Genomic DNA, 23,236 nt, shown 5'->3' with positions numbered 1-23,236 from the left:
CTGTTCTAACACACCTGTTAAATTGTTCTCTCTGCCCTCAGCTTTTGTGTCCACAGTGTCCCTATTTGTAGCAGCACAGAGGACAAAGTTTGTGTTGCTATGAAGCAGCAGGTGATGTGGAGCATTAGGACTTAAATGCAGAAAACAAACAGCAGGACAGCAGAGGAGGAAGCATTCGTAAATAATGAAAAACAAAGTCTTTAATGTAAAACTGAGTAAATGTTGCATAACAGTATTTCCATTTTCTTCCAATAACTTTGTCCCATTAAAGTTGCTGTATGGCATGTTGAAGTTAATGTGCTGCTCGTCTCTGTCTCCCAACAATCACATTCACATAAATCTAAACTGCATTCTCATTTATGTTTTGACCGAAGCACAATGTCATTTTGAAACAAACTTATTTCCTCAACAAAAGGTAAAACAATGGCATTGTAGGAAAGGCTTCTCGTTTGCGGCTCTGAAAACTCTGGTTTAACTTTTAAAATGATATTCGTCGGTCTAAAATAAAGAGAGATGCAGCAGCTTCATGGCTTATTTCTTGTCTCAGATGCTTTCTTTTTGGTGAAGGCCACCAAACAAGCCACCATGTTGGTTCAGTTTGACATCCAGGAGCAGACGACACAAAAATCAAGCATTCATCCAGACAAGTGCAACCAGTGTTGGCACAGTTGTCCAATGGTGAATCCTGTGTTGTTTTCCTGTTAAAGAGCACCTGTTAATCATCTGTCACGACACTGCTGAGTTGTCCATTAAGCGTCCAGTGTTGAGGAGCAGCCACGTCTAAAAATGCAATTACACTTACAATAAATACACTAAGTTACACTGGCTGCTTGGTATGTTTGTTAAATTATCACGCTTTTACAACAAAAACTGCTCGTTAGAAGCTTGGTTAAGTTTCAGACAACATGGTTACATGTAGGAAAAAAGCAGAATTTAGGTTAAAATATGATTCTTTCAAAACATGTTTGAAGCTTCTCCTTCATTTTTTTGGTTCACAGGATGTTCTGCCCCATTTAATATTTGATTGGCAAAAAGAAAAGGAGCAACAGTAAAGTCATAAAAGAAAAGGCAAAAGACATCTACAAAAAACATAATCTGGCAGAAAATAAATTTCCTTCAAAACATAATTTAGAATGCAGCTTAGTTGTATATTGCATGCAGAGTGATTTTTTTTTTTAAAACCTCTTTCAAACAGAGTTTTAATTTGACTCATTTCTAGTTAAACTACGCCTGCAGCGCGTTTGCTTCTGCAGAAAACAAGCAAAGGCAAAGTGGCTGTAGCTCTACAAGAATAGTCCAGTGTCCCATGAAGACGGAGGAAGGGGAAGCGATAGCAGGGAAAATCAGGGAGGAAGTGGATGCTAATTATTCTAATTGACCTCTGCACTTAAGAAGTCCTTTCCACTAATGACTGAAATGCCATTAGCACATCCACGCGCACACATCCACTTGTTAACCACTGTCACACAATTAGCTCAAGTCACCCATGAAACACCTCACTTAATAGAGGACAAGGACAGAAATCTGGCCAGCAAGGAGCTCACACACACACACACACACACACGCACACACACGCACACACACACACACACACACACACACACACACACACACACACACACACACACAGATACAAATCTCAGAACGCACATCAGAAGTGTGTGAGGATGAGATTTCTTTATTCCCTCTCAGCAGAATTAATTCAGTATTTGGAAAACGTCCAAAACAAAGTGCAAAACAGGACTCGCGATGACGGAAAAAAAAAAGACCAGACAAACTGAGACGAAATGTACGTTCACCTGCGTTCGCTCCTCGACACCCCACTTTTCACTGAAAGACTTTTCTCTAAATGCTCCTCTTTAACGTTGTCCTCATGTGGTCCTTCAGATGACACACGTTCTCCTATTGAAACTGTGCGTTTTCCTATTAGTCACATCATTACTTTCACATCACGTCTGCAGCATCTATTTTAAATTTCTTGGAGCCTTTCGTTCTCTTGGCCACGACATACATATTTGGCTCTTTTTTTGCTCTCCAATGGAAAGAACTGATGTAATGTTAAGAGGCGTTCAAAGGAAATCATAACATCCCTCATGAGCTGGTTTGTATCCTGCACATGCTCGAGTGGGCTGCATGTATTCACTGTCTTGGTCTCCCCGTGCTGTAATTGTGGTATCAGCGTTGGCCTCCTCACTCCACCTCTCTTGCTATTTGTCAGCCCGGTGACACATCTCTCTGGCCGCAAACCTTGGACATCTTGCGTGTCCACTGAGCATCCCACTGAGCGAGCGGCGAAGGCTGGGAATTAAATTAAATGGGGAGCAGAACGCACAAAGACCGACGAAGCCTATAACTGGTAATTCTGGAAACTAATAAGGCAATAAATAAAGCAAGGCACACAGCCACAAAGAGATGGAGAGATTTAGACTAAATGAATGTTAAAGCTGGGAATTAACAAGGTGATAAATATAGAGACTAGCACACACACACACTTCAATGCACACACACCGCTGGAGAGCTGAAATAAATGATAATGCTCGGAATTAAGGCTGGCTATAAATATAGAAACCTTGCTCTCCAGGTGTGCGTTTGTTACCCTCTGCAGAGGTGATGGATACGAGAGGACTCTCCCTCCTTCTCGCTGCCAGCGTGGTGAATGTCAACAGAATCTCATTGGCCTCCAGTTCAACTTTAACTATGTCTGTCCCTTGGGTTCAATCTGTGCGTGTCTGCCTGTGCGAGCTTCAGCCAGGCGGTGAGGAAGACAACGCTCATACCCTGTTAGGTAACACGTATTGAAAAAGGCACCGCAGCACGGAGGGAAGGAGCAGCTTTTGCCCTTTAATGCTCAATGATTTCCACTTGTGTGTGTCTGCTGTTGCCTTGGCGCTCTGATTGCTTTACGAAAGCAACTCGACCATCTAATGAGAGGATTGATAATGATCCCAGAGTCTGTCTGCTGAAGCAGCTGAAGAGGACTGAGAGGCTACCTGGTTTTAATATTTACAACTTTAAGCACAAGCACATTGAAGTCGTAGATAAATCAAAACAGTGTGCGTTTATTAAAATGTGTTGAAATAAAGTTGTTCAAAGTTACAGTAAAGCCTACTTAGAGTGGACCAGGTTAGGACTTAAAGCTGGGGTAGGCAGAAATCTGGAAAAAGCACCAGGATGCCTCTCCATGTGTTGTCCTCAGCTCCTCCCATCAGACGAACAAAGGGACATGCAGCTACATAAGCAACAAACAAACTTGCAAAAATGAACATAAACATGAATTTAGGGATGGCACAGCTGCAGTTAGCAGCAAGCTAAACTAATAACAACATTTAGCATAGGCCTGGGCAGTGAAGTGATGCCAACATGTACAGGATAAAAGACAAAGAAATCGTTTCACTGATTTTAACAAGTAAACCCTCTTACGAGAGTCTCCAGGATCTCCAATGTGTTTGCCAAAATTCTCCATCTGTCTTTTGCCGGTCCACAATTTGTCTCAAGTACTTCAAAAAAAATTTTAACTTTTGCAGCAGATTACGGAGAGACTGGACTGTGTGCATCAGGAAGATAGAACAAGTAAAGCGCTAATAGGCTATTCAGTTGTTGACATTGAAATCATCCCGGTGCCCCACCGGCGACCTTCTTGCTGCGAGGCAACAGTGCTACCAACTGCGCCACCCTGCACTGGCTCCACATATGGCAGGATAACCTCCTACCTTATTGTACTCCATGTGTTATTGGTGCTGTTTTAGTGGCAGATATGTTTCATGCACACATTCCATAAAACTGAACATATAGTCTCTGATTAACCTCTTCTCGCATAGCTGTGGTGCATAACTGTAATGAAATGCACTTCCTTACTTTGGGGACAAAGTCTGTATATTATATACATTTATGGACATCAAGCCAAAACAGAAATGAGGCAATAAGTAACACACTCGCATGCTGACAGACTTGACGTAGGGGGTGTAGTTTTACATGTGTACATGTTTTTCAGTGTTGTGTTAATCTGTGTACCTTGATAAACAGGCTAAGGTAGTTAATTCTGGTTTTTCTTTAAAATATTTAATAATTATCAATACTGACTTTGTCAACCACCAGAGATATTACAGGAAAATGAGGTTTGCAGTTTCTCTCAGAGAAAAATTGCAAGTTTTAGTAGTTCCTGGATGTAACGCCGGTTTTCTGAGTCTAAGGCCAGAATCCCTTTGAGACTTCCTTTTTGATAAATACATCTTCTTTATTTTGCTGTGGTCCCGATGCAGGCAGCTGTTGCCAGTGCTGGAACAATAACTTTTACATTGAATCAAGGTTTCTACCCACTGAAGGTACATTTATCTGCATTTGTACAACAGCAAAGAGACACAACTTTCTGAAAAATGATTGGCAAAAATCTCCTTTCACCGTGGAGATGTTGTAAAGAAAGAAAGTGAAGCCAAGTGGAAGTGTCCAGTTTCCTCTCAGACCACTTGAATTACATCGTGCTGAAAAAGGTCCTATGAAATGTTGCTGCTCAATGACGTCAAATAAATTCTGCCTACCCCATCTTTAAGGTCAACAGAGGCAAGTTTGGTTTCGTTACGAGCTCATTATTATTCTTTTCATCTCTGTGGTCCACCCAGTGATGCAGCATTTAGCTTTATTAGTGAGACACCAGCGCTGAGTTACAGGATCTGTTAGATCTTTACGGTCTGCAGCATCACAACCATTTGTTTTACTACTGGGGGCTACTGACCCACATTTGTAACAAATACAGTCATGGACACACCTACACACACACACACACACACAGATGTCCTCTCATCTGATATCACACAGCTGTCCAAATAACGCCCATTATTTTTTGAAGAAACATTGTTTAAGGCCAATTTCCAAAGAAAATATGTTACTGTCTTGCACCAGGGACCACTAATGGATTTGTTCTTGCTTCGTTAGGCAAAACACAGATATTTATTGTTATTGGCTGCAGATTTCCTTCCTGGCTTTATTTCTGGATGTGATGAAATCGAAAGCAGCAACAGCTAACTGCAATACGGTAGAAAATGGAAGCAACATCTATGGTTTTTAACCTGTCAAATATCACTTTTACCAGAGAGTTTATGGCGCGACAGACAGATGCAACAAGTTCTCCAACCTGCTTTCCTCTGCAGGGATGTTCTCTGTAAATAACTGAGCGCCAAGACGCCCGGTGAAGCACTAATGAACAGAACAGAAATGACAAAGTATTCATTGTCAAATCACCTTTATTGTTTAGAGAGAAAAAAAAACAGATTAGATCAATGTTTCCTCTGGGAAAGAAGCTGCTGAAAGCATTCTGGGACCGTTTTCTCTGGATCCAGTGACTCAAGCGAACAAAGATGGCAGCCGCGTGAAGTGATGTCATTCGGTCCACGTGCAGCAGCATTACACAGTATTCGCTCCGAGTCTTTGTCTCGGTCCAAAGTGGAAAGAGTAGATCTTTATGTTTTGACACTTTGGACAGTGAGAATAAAGTATGAATGTCAAGCACAGAGACGTTTCTTCATGCAGCCAGTGTTTTGTTGGCAACGATGAAACTGTCAGAAATAAGTGGAAAGCGAACGTATGACACACTTTACTTGGCTTTGCAGCTGACAAGGAGCTGAACATGTTGGTTTTTTTTTCTTTTCATTCGTTATCATTACTTTTCCATAATTGTACAGTTATGAGGTCTTTGTTGTGTCAGTGATCTGCCGTTTTTTTCATGTAGAATAGATTTCTCATAACGTTATCATTCACAATAACGTCCAGAAATGATGAACTTTTGAATATTTAATAGCGAATGTATCCCAGATAAATTAATTAGCATCTTTTTAATTAATGTATTTATTTTTTTAATTGCAGCTGAGGTGGTGGGAAAAATGAGAACAGATGGCTCAGCGAAAGTAATGATGTCGTTCTGCAGCCAAAACTTTCAATATAACATTAAAAAAATGTTCTTTTAACCTGTTTTCCACTGCATCACCTTAAATAGGTTTTGTTTCTTGAGATGTTTCACTTCATCCGTCGATTCTGTTGCCTTTGTTTGGCTGATTTATTCTCACTTTGAACAGCTCAACAACACATTTCCAACATCAGATGTGAGGTCAGAGACTCCACACATTTTCCTTCATGTTTGCTGAAGAAGCCGAGACTCAGTTCGATCCCTTTCTTCTGTTGCAGCTGCACGTCATCTGATTAACTGCAAAAACTGTAAACTTCAAAAAGATGTGAAACTGTGATTTTATGATCACACACTGCAAAAGAAAAAGAAAATACTATTTGTAAAAATATTGACTCTAAATGTGGATTTTTTTTTTTTACAGTCAACATGTAAATGAATAACTTGTTTGTGATTTTATTAGAGATTAATTGTAATTTCAATATAAGCAAAATGATTTAAAATTATTGACAATGTTTCAGGACTTAATAGGTAGAATTTTCTATCAAGTAACATCAGATATGTGTAAAATAATGATTTGTTTGTTTGTTTTGGGGCTTTTTTGCTGATTTGCTGACAGTAAGTAAGTGAATAAAGTAAAAACAGGATTATTTTCTGGTCAAATGTTAAAAAATAACAAATCCCCATTTGTAAAAATAAAGATTTTGATGTTATCATTTACAGTTTGGGACTTTTTAGGTTAAACATTTAAATTTATATTGTTTTCAGTGATTTTACTGCTTAATATAAAAGGGAAAATTGATAATTTACTTAATAAATTAGAGTGATAAGTGCAGCATTCCTTTTCACAGTGTGCAGCAGACCCTCTGAAACGCGGGGTGGAACTTGTGTGTTTTCTCTTCTTCAGATTCGGTTCAAACATATTCAGCTGAACTACTCAAACTAGACGTCACCAGTTTTTATTTTGGACTAAAGAGGGATGAGGAAAAACATTCACTGTGTAGAGTTACACTGAACAAGTTGTAAAGCAGGAGGGGATTATTTTTGTGTAAGAAAAATCTAAATATGTAATTTTGATACACAGAGATGAGTTTGAAGGTTTTGAGTTCATCCATGCACACATACAGACACTCAGAGAGCACTATATATATATAAAAAAAGTGTATATTTTCCTGCTGCCTCTGTCTCTGCAGCTTCATGATTCACCCGACTCCTCCTCCTCCCCCGTCTTAAGATTCCCACCAAAAAAAAAAAAAAAACAGATCTTCCTTTTGAACAGTCTAATAATTAAAGCTCCACACATGTAACTGTGCTTAATCTCTCAATTATCGCTCCTAAAAGGAAACGTAGTAGGTGTCCTGTGTATTTATAGCAAACACTGAGGGTTGGGGATAAAGATAAGGCAATTACGCTTCACAGAAATAATGTTTCTCTGATGTTTCTCATTAAGAGCGCGCGAGGAACAACTTCACTGATTTCACAAAATGATATAACACTTCATTTAGCAGCAGCAAATAACTGAGGCTCCATCTAACTGATTCAGCAGTAAATGTGCAAGCTGCAGGAATGTACATGTTGCATCAAAGTCAGTCTTTTTAGATAAAAAATGCCCCTTTTTTCCCTTTATAATATGAGCGTAATTTCTATCCTTCACAATAGTCTAGGCTTTTAAGTCTTTGTAGCAAGCCAAGGTATTTACAGAAAAGGGAAAAAAAATCTGACATTCTAGGTGAGAAATGGATATTCAAGGAGAAAAGGAATTCTTTACACATCATCCAGCATTCAGCAGCTGAATCCGGTGGGTTGATTTAGAGGCTGTTAAAAAAAAAAAAAAAAGCTTCTCTCCAAACTGAGATTTGACTCGTGAGACTCTCATCATCAGCTTTTAGGGTGAAGACCTACAAAAGGGCCGGCGTGCACGTGGGTGATTTCAACAAACTACAAAGTAAAATATCCCTTAAAGGTCTTTCCTGTTTGTTCAGAGCGAGTCAATGACACCCCAAGAGCAGACAGAAAATTAGTTTCATTCAAAGCTCCTGCATGGACGGTCTGTGTTTAGCGGAGAGCAGCCTGTGCTTATGCTCTGCAAGATGTGGTTAAGTAATTTGTCGAGTATCTTTAGAACACAAGTGGGTGGCAAAGGTAGAAGTCTTTTACTGAGAGCGGAGGAAGTTTCATGACACTCAGCTAATGGCCCTCTCCCCTCTACTTTAAAACACATCCATCCACCTTCAATCCACCTTGACGAAGGCATCTCCGTTTTATGACCTTAACGAGACGTTAAACAGTGTTCAAGGTATTCCAGGATCATTCATTTTACTGAAGTTTAAAAAACAAAAACACACACTTGCATTTTCTTTCCACACATTTTAAGATAATAATAATAATAATAGATTCCATGACAGTAAAAGGTGGTGTACACACAGTCATACAACATATAAGACTGTTTGCAAATAGAGCTGTATAGAAAGCAATAAGCAACTTTTTTTTTTGCTTTTCCAACTGTTTGTTCTGTTTTCTTTAGTTTAACTTATTCTGTATACTTGTATTTGCTTTTTTTATTCTATTTGTTTTGTTTTTATTTTTAACATGTAAAGCGTCTTTGAGTTTGTGAAAAGCGCTCTATAAATAAAATGTATTATTATTATTATTATTATTATTATTATTATTATAAATTCCACATTCAGAGGAGGCAGGCATGGTGGTGGCACAATCATAGTCAAAGAGAGAGGTTTGTGTCCAATGGTTTCTGTCACTGCTTGTTTTAGGCACAAAAAAAAAATACTTGGTTAAATTTAGGAAAAGACCATGTGATGGGCTCAAAATAGACTCATTCACATTTGCAAAAAGCTTCTCCTGATTTTCTTGGTTCTGTAGGCGGCAAGTCCAGATCGATCTACAAGGAACACATTTCTCGGGAAAAAAAAAAAAGCTACGATTTTATTTTTACACTTATTTACATAACACGACTGATTTAAGCTCTTAAACTGTGAAGCAGTATTTTTTTGTTGTTTGTTTTTTCCCCTGCTTGGTACAAGATGCTTGTTTCGGTGTAAAAGTTCCTCAGTTCAATATGTTCTGTTAACAATAACAGTCAGAAGTCTATTTATGTCTCCATCTTTACCCTGAAGCTACAATGAACTGTTAATATATGCAGACCATTTGCTGCTGCATCACTGTGCTTCAGCTGTAATCAATGACTGCACCGGGCCTGTTAATATGCACCACTTACACGCTGCAAATATAAAAATAGACCAGTTTTCTATTTAGATTTTTTTTATGCAAGATGTGCATGGTCCTTCTCCACAAAAAGAGGTCATAAAGTTTTTAAAATTAAACTGCCTGTTGGCATTTATTTGCCTACTGTCATCTGTAGATGTTAGTTTATCCCCGTTACACAAACTCACCGAAGAAATGAAGGCGTCAGCACAAAAATGAAAGCTTTCTCATTTTGCTACAAAGCTACATGGTCTGTACACTGCAGGTGAAGCCTGAACAAGATTAATTCTGTGGCACATCTACTCCAGGAGCGGTCCACATACGGTCAGTGCAGCCACAGCGTCAGGTATCAGCATCAGCTACACATGATGCCGGCGTTGCTCTTGAAAGCTGGGCAGACACTGTGCCACTTTTATTTAACATATACAATGTGTGAACTCACACTAACTGCACATTGAGCTCAAGCATTAACTGGCCTTTCTGAACTGCAAGAATTAAACCCGCACTAGACGTTAAAAACCAGGCCTGTGCTCACGTCTGTCTGGTGAGAATTCGATAAAGTTTTTTCAAACAAGATGGCTGTGTGTTCAGTGTTGACAGAAAAAGAGAAAGGCGACATGACTTTGTGCAGTTTGATCAGCTGAAGTTGCACTGCTAGCCTCAGTGGTTAATTGAAAGGTATAATATAGCATTTCCATATTAAGGTGTTTAACAATGACTGGACTAATGTTATTGGACTTTGTGTTTGGTTATCCTTTTAACTGAGAGACCCCTAGTGGTAGAAATTACATACTCTGAAATTAAGTTGTATTAATTTTATATTTTACTTGATCTTTTCTTATTGACAGCATTTGAGTGATTTAACTGTTGCAATAAGAATTATGGCCAATTTAATTTTTTTCAAGACACAATAATTTTTTTAAAAGTTATGCATTTTCTCTGCTGTGCCAAAAACACATCGAACCCATCCATCCATTATCTATACACCGCTTAATCCTCACGAGGGTTGTGGGGGGCTGGAGTCTATCCCAGCTGACTTAGGGCGAAGGCAGGAGACACCTGGACAGGTCACCAGTCTATCACAGGGCTACACTTAGAGACAGACAACCAAGCACACTCACATTCACACCTACGGACAATTTAGAATCACCAATTAACCTCACCATGTTTCTGGACTGTGTGGGAGGAAGCCAGAGAACCCGGAGAGAACCCACGCTGCACGGGGAGAACATGGAGACTCCACGCAGAAAGATTCCGGTGCCCCCACCGGGACGCGAACCGGCGACCTTCTTGCTGCGAGGCAACAGTGCTACCAACTGCACCATCGTGCAGCCCCACATCGAACCATGACTCCAAAACCAAAACACATACCAAAATCTACATTTTGTCTATCATTACACTCGCTATTGTCTATACTGCAAAAAAGATGAGTGACTTGTCTGATGTCTGGAACAGAACACACACGAGACGTGAGCGTGAGCTAGCTGTTAATGAAAGGTTCTGTAAACCAGCCTGACATGAAAGCAAGCTGATTACAACTCTGCAACAAAGTGCTGATGGCCCAAGCTGGCATGGCTACGACACACACACACACACACACACACACACACAAGGGACACGCAGGAAGACTTTGTAATGCATCATGCAACGCCATCTCTTTGGAGCTCGGCGGGACGTTGGTATTATCGCTGTAGAACATAAATACGCACACACAATGTGATAGAAAGGGGAAGAAAGAAGCAGTCACACGTTACAGAGCGGCATAAAAAAGCGTCCTCTATTGATCCACGGTGGCACATTATCGTCATCACTCCGGTACACAAAGCTGCACACACAGACGCACACACAGAGTACATTCACAAATTCGACAGGAGCGCAGCAGGATATTATTATAATCCCCAACAGGTAGGAGGCAGAACACCCAATCAAGGTCACCTCCGCTGCAGCGAATGGTGAGTGGCTCTGATAACAGCAGACTGAAGGAAATCCAGCTTTATAATCTGCCTACTGACAGGAAGGAGAGGAGGAGGACGGCGAGAGAAACAAAGACGAACAGAGCATCAAAGATATAAACCTCTGTGTGTGTCAGAGGGAGACAGAAATGTAGTGCAATGATTTTTCATTGGTTTCTATTCCTAAAAATACACTTTGATTCTGTGTTCACTGAAAGTGTGAGTTTAATTTTGTAATTTTGCACTGCGGGCAGGTTTACAAAGCAAGCTCACACAAAAATAAAAAACTTTTGTAATCATTGGAGCTTATTGGATTTATTTTTCCAGAAACTGAAGACATGAAAGAGCTAAATTTATATTCTTCTAAAGAAACACAGTATACTGGCATGACACATGACTCACTGTAAATCCAATGTACAGGATTGTTGCAGCATCAACGTTGCCATGTTTACATGCAGAACCGCAGGCATTGCAATGTGATTTGTGGCAAATCAGCAAAACCTTTTTTGCTGCTGAATAAAAAAGAAAACTCACGTGAGTCTCATTTGACTCATCTATAAGAAAAGTCTGGTTTACTCTGATTCAAAGCTGCTTGGTTACACAGTTTTGGGTTTGTTCGTCTTTATTTTTGTGGTTCGCTGACTTGCAGGTTCCACATGTGATCAGTAAATTGAGCGAGGAATTGGAGAGAAACACCAAAAATTAAGCTTTGGTTGGAAAAAGAAAGTCCTCGTCAGCTGTTGTTGTGCTTCACGATTATTAAATATTCATCGCCATCAATCATTTGATCGACTGTGATGTTGATGTTTGAAATGCTCATAGAAAACAATCTAAAAAAATCTTGTGGTATCAACTCATTCTCTCTTTTTAACTGAGCGGAGACTAGAGTCTTCTCTGTGCACAAGCTGGCATCTACAGTAGCCTGCATGTCAGGTGCTTAGGGAACATAACTAAACTGAAGCGTCCTCAGTGAGCAGATATTGAGCAAAGATGCTCTGAATCACAGTGAAGACCTTTGTTTTATTTTGATTCAAAGATTTGGACGTTAGCAGGAATGTAGCACAACATGGAAGTGAAAGCAGCGTTCTGTTTATTCAGATGTGAAAGTGCAATGATATCCTCAATGTTTAGCAAAGTAATTGTGATTTTTGTGGTCACAATCGTGCAGACTTAATCAGTGGCATGGAGCTATGTTGACAACAGAAAGGATGATGTTGACCAAAGACAGACACTTCTCTGTGTCTTGCAATAGTTGCATACGACACAAATTAGCTTCACCACCTCGTTTGATGTCTTAAATCAGCAGCACAAAGGTCTGTATGATGAGTGCAAAGTCAGATCTAAATGCTGCACAGAGAAAGGAGCTACTCTGGATGACTTTGCCAGCGTTACACCAAATGAGAAAGGTTCCAACATGCTCAAAAAAAAAAAAAAAAAAAGTTTTCACAGTAAAAAGCACCTTTTCTACTTTTTAAAAAGTTTATTTTTATTTTCTGTGCTAAATTCCAGTACTTTTTCTCATTCCGATATCGTGCAGTCCTAGAAACCAATCCTTTTCCATTGCTTGGTATGCAGGTTAATAATCTGCAATAAGGGCTGCAGTCAATGTGAAACCTAAGATTTACTATCAATGTGTTTTCCACTGAAGAGCCAATTTCTGATGTATTCATGGATATGAACTGCCTGGTGATCCTCTCTCTGAGTGTGTACGTCGCTCTCCTGCTCCATCAGCAACTATGAAGCGCACATATAGCATTACAGAGTAAAATTATACTGTGCAAATAATATATAAGGGTTACAGTCCATAAAAATGATGACACACGGTGTGCAGTTAAATGGAGGCTGGACCTCTAAACTATATTATATAATCGCAACTTTGTGAATATTTCTGAACCGCCGCATTCCTTTAGTACGCCGTGATAAATGATCGCCCACGCAAAGCCAAATAATAAGGCAGCCGAAAGCAAGTGTACTTAAATAATAAGCATCCTTCCAGCGAGTAATGAGATTCTGTCTTTGTGTTCACTTTAGGCTAGAAAAGCTGCGGTAAAAATGTCACAGAAAGTGACGTTTAAATCTTGTAAAAATAATCACATTCACACATCGGCAGCAGTTCCAGCGTCTCAAATTATGCCACAATTCACGTATGAGTCTGCACATTACCAGCTTCATCTCTCTCTCACACACACACACACACACATACACAGAGAGAGAAAACCAAATTACCACAATCAATTATTCTATAGCCAAAGATTCCCCACTGAACTCTCTTTTATGGGAGAGAAATCAGCAGAAAGAGGACAGTTGCTTTGCGCGTACACTCCCAATAAAGAAAACGAATGCATTCCTCTCTTCTCTCGCGTTGCACAGAAAGGAGGGCTGAAATATTAGGCATTCAAATATGAGGACGTTAACGCTGCCAACTGAAAGAACATCTTGGTTTCAATAACAAACACAGAGAAAGCCAGACGTCCTGCACGGGAGGAGGGAGCTCGAATTAAGAGGCAACCGCACAGACACAAGCGAACAGTGCGGGTCAGTCGCCTAATATCAGGAGCTACAGGCTCGAAAGTTTCCACAAATCACAACTGTGAGTGATTCGCCAGTGAGATGGTTTTGGCATCTCTGCTCTCACTTGTTGGTTAAGTAGACCACCGGGCTGATGCACGCCTGAGCGTTGCTTAAAGAGGCGGTTACTGTAACCGGTTGCACACAGAACCCTGCATGGGGGGAAACACTTGCACAGTCGGATCCAAGTGGAAACGGACAGACGACCGGTTCGTATTTTTTTGGCTCTCTGATCTATGGAGCGGGTGTTGAAGGCAGCACCGACGGCTGTTTTTGCCTACCTCCAAACATCACTATGGCAACGGGCTGGAGGACTCCTTAAGCAGAGTCCTATTCATCAGCACTACTCGTTTTATTTATACGTTCGTGTGAGCGCGAGATTTGTGCGCGTCCTCCTCTCCTGGAAACGCTGTTTGTGTGCGTCTGTCCTACCTCCAGAGATCTCGTTGGCATCCTCGGGAGGTACGACTGAATCAGTCAGCCTCTGGGGCTCCGTCTTGTCTCCGCCGTCAATCTCACCTCTGTCACCTGCAGGAAATGGAACAAATTAATCACAAGCTGGCAGAATCCGAATAAAATGAAATCAAATAAAATAAATACATACATATATTTCAGAGAGTGCCTTTCTACCTGGGTGATCATACGGTAATAAATCCTATATATGGAGTTGAGCCAAGAAATATTCATCCTCATGCCAAAATTTAGATTTACAGGTTTCTTATGGTGGGAATTGGCATTGTATTGGTTTTTTTAACTAAGAGGCCATGTCCAAAAGTATTCATATCTCTTTCTTTGTACTCAATTGCAAATCCTTTATCTGTCACCCCAACACATCAGACAGTCTTTATAATCACTAACAGTCTTTTTGAATGTCTCCACTGGGATTTTGTTACTCTTTGGGGTTGAAGGCCTTTTCTCCATCACTCTGGTCCTCACAGCTTTCACAGATTCTTGATGATTCCGGTCTCATCACTTTGAAATGTTGCTATTGTTGTCCGTTAATCAAATTGAGCTGTATGTTTAACATCATTACCTTGCTGGAAAGTCCAACGCTGCCAAAAGGACAAGCTTTCCTGCAGACTGCCTGAGGGTTTCCTCCACAATCTTAATGTCATACTTGTTTTTCATAATGCCATTTAATTTGTCTCAAACATTAGCTGCAAAACACCCCCAAAGTATTATAATGCCACCGCCATGGTTGACCATGAGGATGTTTTTTGGGGGGGTTGAATACTTCTCCTTTCTTTTGTGAAGCAATAGCCTCCTCTTTGTCTCCAGACAAGGACATTTTCATCTCATCTGACCACAGGACAGGCGACCAAAATGCTTTCTTCTTTGAACAGGTGAACTTTTGCAAAGGCTAGGTGAACTGTATGTGCTGGTGTTGGAGGATTGGAGTCCTCCTTAGTCAGCCTCTATGGAGACCAGCCTTGTTCAGTGTCTGCTCTGAGATATACATACAAGAAGTGCTCGGATTCATCAGGATGGTCTTGGTGGTCTTTGGGTTGTGCTTGGCTTCAGTGTGGAACTCTTTGTACTTTTTTGAATTTGCTTTGCAATGTGGTTTCTGACACTTGAAAATAATTGAATATGACTTTATAGCCTTTGCCCTGCCTTTCTTATGAGCAGCCACAATGTGCAGCTCTTTCTTAGTGATGGACCCTGCTAGCAGCTAACTGAGCTTTTAAGTTTCAGCTTCCAATTGACTGGTGATTGGCTGGTGAACTACCAGCTGGTCAATTCTTTAGAACATGGTAGAAATTACTAAAAGCAACTAAAATGGTACAGAAGCTGCATTTCCTCAAATTTTTCTAAAGATTTTAAGGGTGTGAATGATTTTGGACATGGCATTTTTAGTACAAATAATTTACATTTATGATTCACTATAACACAAATTCTTATCACTTGCTTATGTCATTTTCAGTCAAAAGAAACCTACCGGTCAAATGAAAGATTCACTATGAAGCTAAAAATAGCAGAGATCGGGCTTAACTGTAGATAGTTGTTGCAGAGAGCAACACACCAGAACAAAGTTGTGCACAATATTGCTGTGGTGAGGAGAGGACAGGTGAAGAAAACAAAAATGAAGGGAAGGAGGAGAAGCGAAGAGAGGAGATTGGAGGAAACAGGTTCGGAGAGGAGAGGAAACCAGAAGAAAGGCATCAAGAAAAAAGCAGAGAAGGAGAGAGGACGAGAAAATAAAAGGAGAAGTAAAAGAAGAAATGAGAAGTAAACATGACAGAAGAGCTGAGTAGAAAGGAGAGCAAACACGAGGAGAAACATACAGTAGTGTAGCACGTAACAGTGTTCAACAGAGTAGAAGAGCAGCCAGAGTACAACAGAACAGACGCCAAAAATAAAATGCATGAACCAACCTTTATATCTGCCCTGTAGTGGTCGGCTCTGCTCGCTGCCGCTGACAGCGATGACACTGAAAGTATATTCTTTAGACGGACTGTAGTCTGTTATCAACACCTTGGTGTCAGACTTGGATATTATGATCTCCCTCTGCTGACCACCTGACAGAGAGGAGAAGAAGAAGAAGAGGGGCAAAGGTTAAACTGGTGGATATTTTCTTCCATGCTGTTCATTTCTCGTTGCCACATCCTGTTGCTTGGAAGCAAAATATTAGTATTCTCACAACTGAGCCAATATGAAGTTAATTCAGCAGAAGAGCTGATTAACATTCTCCGGTCTGAAGGCAGCAAACGTTACGTTCAAGGTTGAAATACTTTGTAGAGGATTTGTTTGTGTGTGATACTCTTGTACTTGTGTTTGTGAGGCGCATACGGTATATTGCCACATAAACAAGCAAATGCAAGATGTTTTGTCGCTGCTACGTGAAGTCTGTTTAGACGTTGCGGCTTGTAGGCGACTCTTGGACAAAGAATAAAGGTTAGAGTTAGTTTTGGATATTTTCCGTTGCCCCTAAAACAAACTCTGTGCCTGTGTTCTCGTGCTCCCTGCTGAGCCGTTAATCGCCATTAGGCTAATAGGTCACATTATCACCCCTTTTTAATTCTGACCCCGCAATCAATCCGACCATCAATAAGGTGTGTGTGTGTTTGTGCGAAGTCTCTCAGCTCCTCTGTCCTTGCAGGGTGATGACTAATGACACCTGTGGGAGAAGGCGGATAAATCCCGCTGAAGGGGACTGCAGATCAGGTGAGGTAACGGCATTGATCAGATCTGCAAACTGTAAGGCGAACCGAACCGCTATCAATCAGCCAAGCATCGAGCTGGAGGGAAGGCAGACGCTCGGACGCTATATGACAACTGTTGCAGGCACTGAGAGTTCACGTCTCGGTTTTCTCAGGGTTTTCCTCCGTGTTTACATAAAGTAGATCTCCTTTAAACCAATTTATTAGACAACAGCAGCAAGGGATCACAGATTTATTGAGGGATCACCTAATATGTGTTTATTATTATTAGTAATACGGCCAATAGCTGATATCTGGAACTGATATATGTTTGCAGCAAAAAATTAAAATCCTGGAGTCCAAATTTCTAAAAATATTAATGTAAAACTCAGCTGTTTTTTTTAAAAATATATATATATATGTTTATTTAAAGAATACATTTTCGACACTGATCATTCAGTCTTGATTGGCTCTTCCACACGAAGAGTTACCAATGAGATGGTGATGTCTGCTCAAGGTGGCTTATCAGAGCTGAAGTAGCCCATTTTGAAATAAATTTAATAATCAGGAAAAGTGTTGAATACCAGATCCAATAATAAGCCTAGTTGACAATTATCAACACTTACTTTTAATAGGACAGAACTGGTCTTCTTTTTTTTTTGGATGCATGAATCAGCTTTAAAATTTTGCACCGAAAATGTTAAAGAACCGCCTAACGTCATGGCTCTATGCTAAAAATCAGGCCACACTTGACAAGCAATTAGCTTAGCTTAGCATAAATAAGCAGAAACAGCTCGTCTGAATTTCTGTAAAAGACAAAAATAGACCAACCAACTTTTTCAAAAAAGGGATTAATATGTTGTATCGTATTTGCATAGTAGTTGCTCAAACACAGATGACTATTTCTCAACTTAGAAGGCGCTACAAGTTGTAGCTTTGTCTTGGCAAGCAATATTCCTGATATTTATCTTCCACATAAGCCAGTCAGCCACATTAAAAATCGCTGACAGGTGAAGTAGAGCTTTGATCACATCAATGCAATGTTCTGCAACCTTTGGTCCTGACCAGAGACTGTATAAAAGATGGACGTAGCAACCGGCCCTGAAAAATGAAGCCAACCCGGAAGTGTCAACAACCTGCAGTATCACTACGTCCGCTAGTCCTGGCTCCAAACAGCCCTGGCTCCTATAGACTGGAATTGGAAAAGAAGTGATCACAGATCACAAAATACTGCATTCCTCCAGCTCAGGATTTTGTTCTTATTAGTTTTCATGGTCAAATCCAGAGATCAGGTGGCCAATCTGAAAATAAATCAATACTGAATTTTTATAAAATCATCAACATTTTGCGGGGCAAGGGGCGTGGCTGGCTTGATTGACAGTCGGCAGCGACCATACAGACGAAGCGAGCAGAAGGCGGTAAATGTGGGCGGGCAGAGAGGGCCCGCCTCTCAATCCGTCTGACCAATCGCTGCTCCTATGGCTCCGCCCCCCTCCCACGATTTTTGTGTCACTGGCTCCAAAAATCCAAGATGTCAACCAGGAAGTAGCAAAACCCTGGCTTCATTTTCTCAGTGCGGAAACCAATGGGTGACGTCACGGAAGCTACGTCCATCTTTTATTAAGTCTATGGGCCTGACATTCATGTACATGTTACTTCAACCACAAAAACAGAAGCAGCCTCCTCCAGCAGGATAATGCACCTAATCAGACCACAGAAACTGTTCAGGAACAACTTAAAGAAACGGGTCTCCAAACTGCTCAGACACCAATCAAATCAAGCATCTGCCGGATGTGATACAATGAGGCGAAACCACAGAGGGCCCACCTCGCAACAACAGAATCAGTCACCACAGAGCACCTGCAGAAGTCTGCCGTCCGGTCTGAGCTGTTGTAATGGCATCAGGAGCAGTTACACAATATTAGGAAGGTGGTTTTAAAGTTGTGGATTCTCAGCGTTCACGGCATCTCCACGAGCTGCCTACACTTGCAGCCACTTTTCTGTTTGTATATGTATTAAACAAATGAAATCCATCATGTTTACCAGCGAGTCTTGGAGGTGAATGCTTTGCAGAGTCAGGCGAGCAGCTTCTCCCTGCTTCAACTTTCTTTTTTATGCAACTCCAGGGTCTGGCTCCAGCGCACAAGTGGTATTGATCTTCTCATTTAACTCTGCACAGCAAAGTGAATAAGTGCATTTCTCCAAAATGTTGAACGAATCCTTTAAATTAGTTGAAAGCCTTGCAAATGTGCCTTACAAAAACTGCAGTTCCAACTACATAAATGTGATTTGTTTCCGTGACATCCGACAGCTGGCACACGAGCAGCAAAGACCATCGGCTGGAGAAGATGTCTTAAAATCATTAGCATCATCATCATCATCATCATCATCATCACTCCACATTAGGTGTAAACCAGCAGATTTTTTTTGACGAGTTTGTCAAATAGTCGATGCTTTACTTTAATTTTTTTTGTCACATTCATTTTAACCTAAAGGATAAATGTAAAAATGTTGGCTGGAGTTTCGTGGCATTCTGCTTAGCATGAGCGCCTTATCATAAATGCAAAACAGGCCCGGTTCAATCATCAGAAAACACACGCTGCCATGTTCTTGTTCTTTATCGTAGCTGACAAAAAGCCTTTAAGGCAACAGAACAAACACTTGATTAAAAAAAAGACGAGTCAAAAGTAGACAAAGCCCATAATTTATAACACACATACGAACATGTTGTGGCTTCACTGTTCTGATCAATTATACAACAAATAGAACAGAGCGAGAGAAAGAATAATGATTTTTAAAAGCTCCTCAACACCTCATACCCAGAATCCACTGCTCTGTCTTTCTGAAGTTATCTCAGAACTCCACCAAATATCATGTTTGATGTCTCACTCCTCACTCTCTGCCTGCTTTCTTCTTTCAGGTCAAACTTTAATTACATGTCATCAGCTTTTCTTTCATGAATCACTTCAGAATGTGAAGCTTATTCTGGAGTGTGGAACAACTCCACTACATCTGCAGGTCACAGTTTAAATGCACAATACGTCACATTGGAAAACCTACCTGGTGAGATTTAGCTTCTCTAAAAACAGTACACTGAAAACTTTAAAAAAAAACACAGAGGCAGACTTTATGAATGAGCACAAACGGCTTGGTTTTGGAAATATGTGTCTCGTTTACCGTCCAACGTCTGTCAAAGAACACAGCTGCTTCCTCGAGCGTTTTGACTGCATGAGGCCACACAGCGATGAGATGAATCTGTCCAGGGAATCCTCTTTAAGTACTTTGTTATCTGAAGTTCCAGCGCTGCTGATGTTATCCACATATTGTTTTTTGTTGTTTTTGTTTCTTTTCTTAAACCATTTGAGCCTTTTATGGATCCGTCCATAACTCACAGCTAAATTAGGCTTTGGTTGCTAGTTTTGTTTCGTTTTTTTGTGTTTTTGTGTTTTTTATAGGGTTCATGTCCTTTTTCAGTTACTTCCTGTTTTATTTTGAAAGTGCCTTTCCTCATGTGTCGCTGGCATTTTTACTTCTGCTCCTTGTCCTCCCTTTTGATTGCCCTGATTAGTTTCACCTGTGTCTTATCTTCCCATTTAGTTCCCTGTAATAATATTTTTATCTTTCCCTTTCTTTGCCATTTCCTGTGGTGTCAACCGTTAACCCTCCTGTTTGTAAGGTTTGTGTTTTACTTTAGGATTTTCTTTAAATTTGGAGTTTTTAAGTATAGTTTAGACTTCTCCTGGGTTTCTGTTTGCTCCCGACTATTTGTTCATGAGGTTTTTGTTTGGTTCAAGTTTTTTTTTTTTTTTTCGTTGCTGTGATTGAAAAGTTGACCAAAACAACAATGGAGGTGATGAAAACGTCTAACCGTTATTAGTCTTGTACGTATTGCACAAAACAGCACCACAAAAAGTTCAGATTCTGTTTGTGACGCTGCATGAGCAACATCACCCGATATTTCTGTGACAACTTGTAGATGTGCATTTCACCCTGGACCAGCAGAAGCAGCACCGTGTCAAACCCTGTGAGAATCTCCATCAACAGACCCGAGATGAACCAAGCTTCATGTTGAGCATAATCACTGGTGATGAGAGTTGAGTTTGCAGCTGCAGCACTCACAGAAGAAGGCACCAAGAAGAGCATGCTTGGTTTTCCTCAACATTCACGGGATTCTGCACCATGAATGCATCTCCCAGAGTCAGACTGTCCAAGTTCTTCTGTGACATTATGAAGGTTTCTGAGGAGAACCTTCAGGGCAAACAACCAGAACTGTGGCGTCATGGCAATCGAGTGTCCCATCATAAAATTTGTCTTTTTTTGTAGCTACACCAAAACATTTGTGGCTCTTCTCCATATTTGGATCCTTGCAACTCCTTCCACTTCCCTTCAATGAAATTCTGTCCGTACACCTACGACCCAGAGACCAAGTTGTACAGTGAAGGCCTGAAGACTCAGGAAGCATCAGGTCAGTTGCATGTCTGAGAGCATGCGAGTCATTTTGTTTGACATTCACAGGGTTGAGCGCCGTGAACTTGTCCCTCAGGAGCAATCTGTCAAAGCCGAGTTCTACCTCAACGTCCTGCAGGAAGAACATTCAGAGGAAATGACCTGAACGTTGCACGTGCCAGCTCACAGTGGTTTGATGACACACAAGTATTGTTGCTGTTCCAATGCAATCGTCACTCTTCACCGACGCTACTCGCTAGATTTGACTCCTTGGGACTTCTTTTTCTTCCCCAAAATGTGACTCCAGTTGAAGGTTAAGCATCTCGACACAGTGGAGGAGATCCAGTGTGTGCTGCAAATGATGCTTAAAGCTTTGACAGAACGGGGCTTGAAAAGAGAATCATGGAAGGAGCGCGGGGATCCATGCATCACTGTAAAAGGACACTACGTTCAAAGAAATGACGGCCAAAGTTAAATCAGGTTTGGTTTTTGCTTTTTATAGGTGTCGTCTCAGAATTTATTGATCGCTACTTGTACTTTAACTATACTGTTTTAAGTGCAGCAGTAAATAGACTCCTCTCCTATATCGCTGCTGTAGACACTACAACACAATTTATTGTGAAGCTCAGAGATCAGGACTGATACTGGATTATTCCTCAATATGTTCAGCTGCACTGAAACTTTTTCTCAGCTGGTTTTGGCTTCATCTGCACTGAGAGTTAAAAGAATAAATACAGACATGTGGCACTAATAACCAACACATGATTATTATGTACGCACAGATGCAGCCATACCATTTTAATTTTAAAATCATTGGCAGGCTATTGGACAGACATCCTGTGAGCGCTCATTTGAGTTCAATTTATGCGCTGTCACAAAACAGAGAATAAAGTCACCAGTCAGAGAGACACAGGCTGAGATCAATGCACTTTTTGATGCAGTAAGACCCAAGTTACGTCATCCATAGGAACACAAGCTGATAATGGGGAAAAGTGACGGGGTGCAATGTTTTAAAGAAAATACGCATTAAGTAAAAAAACCCAGCGAGTTGCTTTTGTTGGCAAAAGTGAGTCATCTGCTTCCACCTACAACCTGAATATTTATCCAGTTGCACTTTTTGCTCTTTTTGGAAAAACTCTGAGGAGAAAAAGGACATTATGCTGAGTCAAAAGGTTAGCCGCCGCTCTGACAGCCCCCCTTTGTGATCGAAAAAGATGTTTTATTCTAACAAAAAAGGACTTCAGCCGCTCTTAACAAGCTGTTGTTCACCTTATCTGACTCACAAAGGTATAGAAGAAAGTGGACATCAGGTTCTTGTGTCATCGTTTTGTTTGTTTTTTTTTCCATCATATTAACTACATGTTGTTTGGACGCAGCAAGGACACCGTTTAAAGTTTTTACTGCTGCCCTCCTCCCTGAGGATGAAGTGGCCATAAATTTGAGTTTTCCTGCTCCTTTTTAGCTGTCGGAGGCAGCGAGAAAATTGTCAGACGAGGCGTCTCCCACAAAGCATTTGTTTGCGAGAAAGAAGTTTTATGTTGCAAAGTGCTTATTCAGTGCTACTTATTCATTTTTACGTCGGCTGTGAAAGAATCGTCTGCAGCGTTCAGCACGGCATTAATAACAACAAACGCAGGCGAAGGAATTCATGTGAAGGATTCGAATGTAGGTGCAGTGCAATTACATGACAGAGGAGATGTTCAGGGGTAATTAAGGTGATTATTGCTAATGTTGAGCCTGTTCTGAAGAGACGAGGTCCCGCTCTGTGCATGTGCACTGATCCACTGGTGAGAGCTGCAGGATAACGGAGGACATCAGGCGTCCATCATGCCCATACCTCCGTTCAGCGATAATGCAGTTTAATGCTTAATGAATCGCTACAATGGCCGCCGCTGTCATTCAGCTGTCCTGGACTGAACTCCATCATGACTTAGTCCTACTGTCCTGTGTACCTATCGCTTCTAAAATCTGCTGACGGGCTCCTCATACGCAGCAAAAACACTCCCTTGTCTCAAACT

General features: G+C 40.8%; 1 protein-coding gene across 1 annotated transcript in view; it reads right to left on the bottom strand.

Annotated features, from left to right (window-relative positions):
• The window catches only part of col14a1a (collagen, type XIV, alpha 1a), a gene marked incomplete at its 3' end in the record, with an annotated part of 185,450 nt that overhangs the window by 146,235 nt on the left and 15,979 nt on the right, over positions 1-23,236 (bottom strand). The window contains exons 4-5 of the mRNA XM_008292091.1: positions 16,008-16,151; positions 14,065-14,160 (exon numbers count right to left, since the gene is read on the bottom strand). Of these exons, the coding sequence (XP_008290313.1) occupies positions 14,065-14,160; positions 16,008-16,151 (240 nt within the window). The remainder of the gene's footprint in view (positions 1-14,064; positions 14,161-16,007; positions 16,152-23,236) is intronic.

Source organism: Stegastes partitus, unplaced genomic scaffold (assembly GCF_000690725.1).
Source record: "Stegastes partitus isolate 25-593 unplaced genomic scaffold, Stegastes_partitus-1.0.2 Scaffold784, whole genome shotgun sequence".
Lineage (NCBI taxonomy): Eukaryota > Metazoa > Chordata > Actinopteri > Pomacentridae > Stegastes > Stegastes partitus.
Note: the sequence above shows the minus strand (reverse complement) of the source record. Positions and strands in the feature narration are given on the sequence as shown.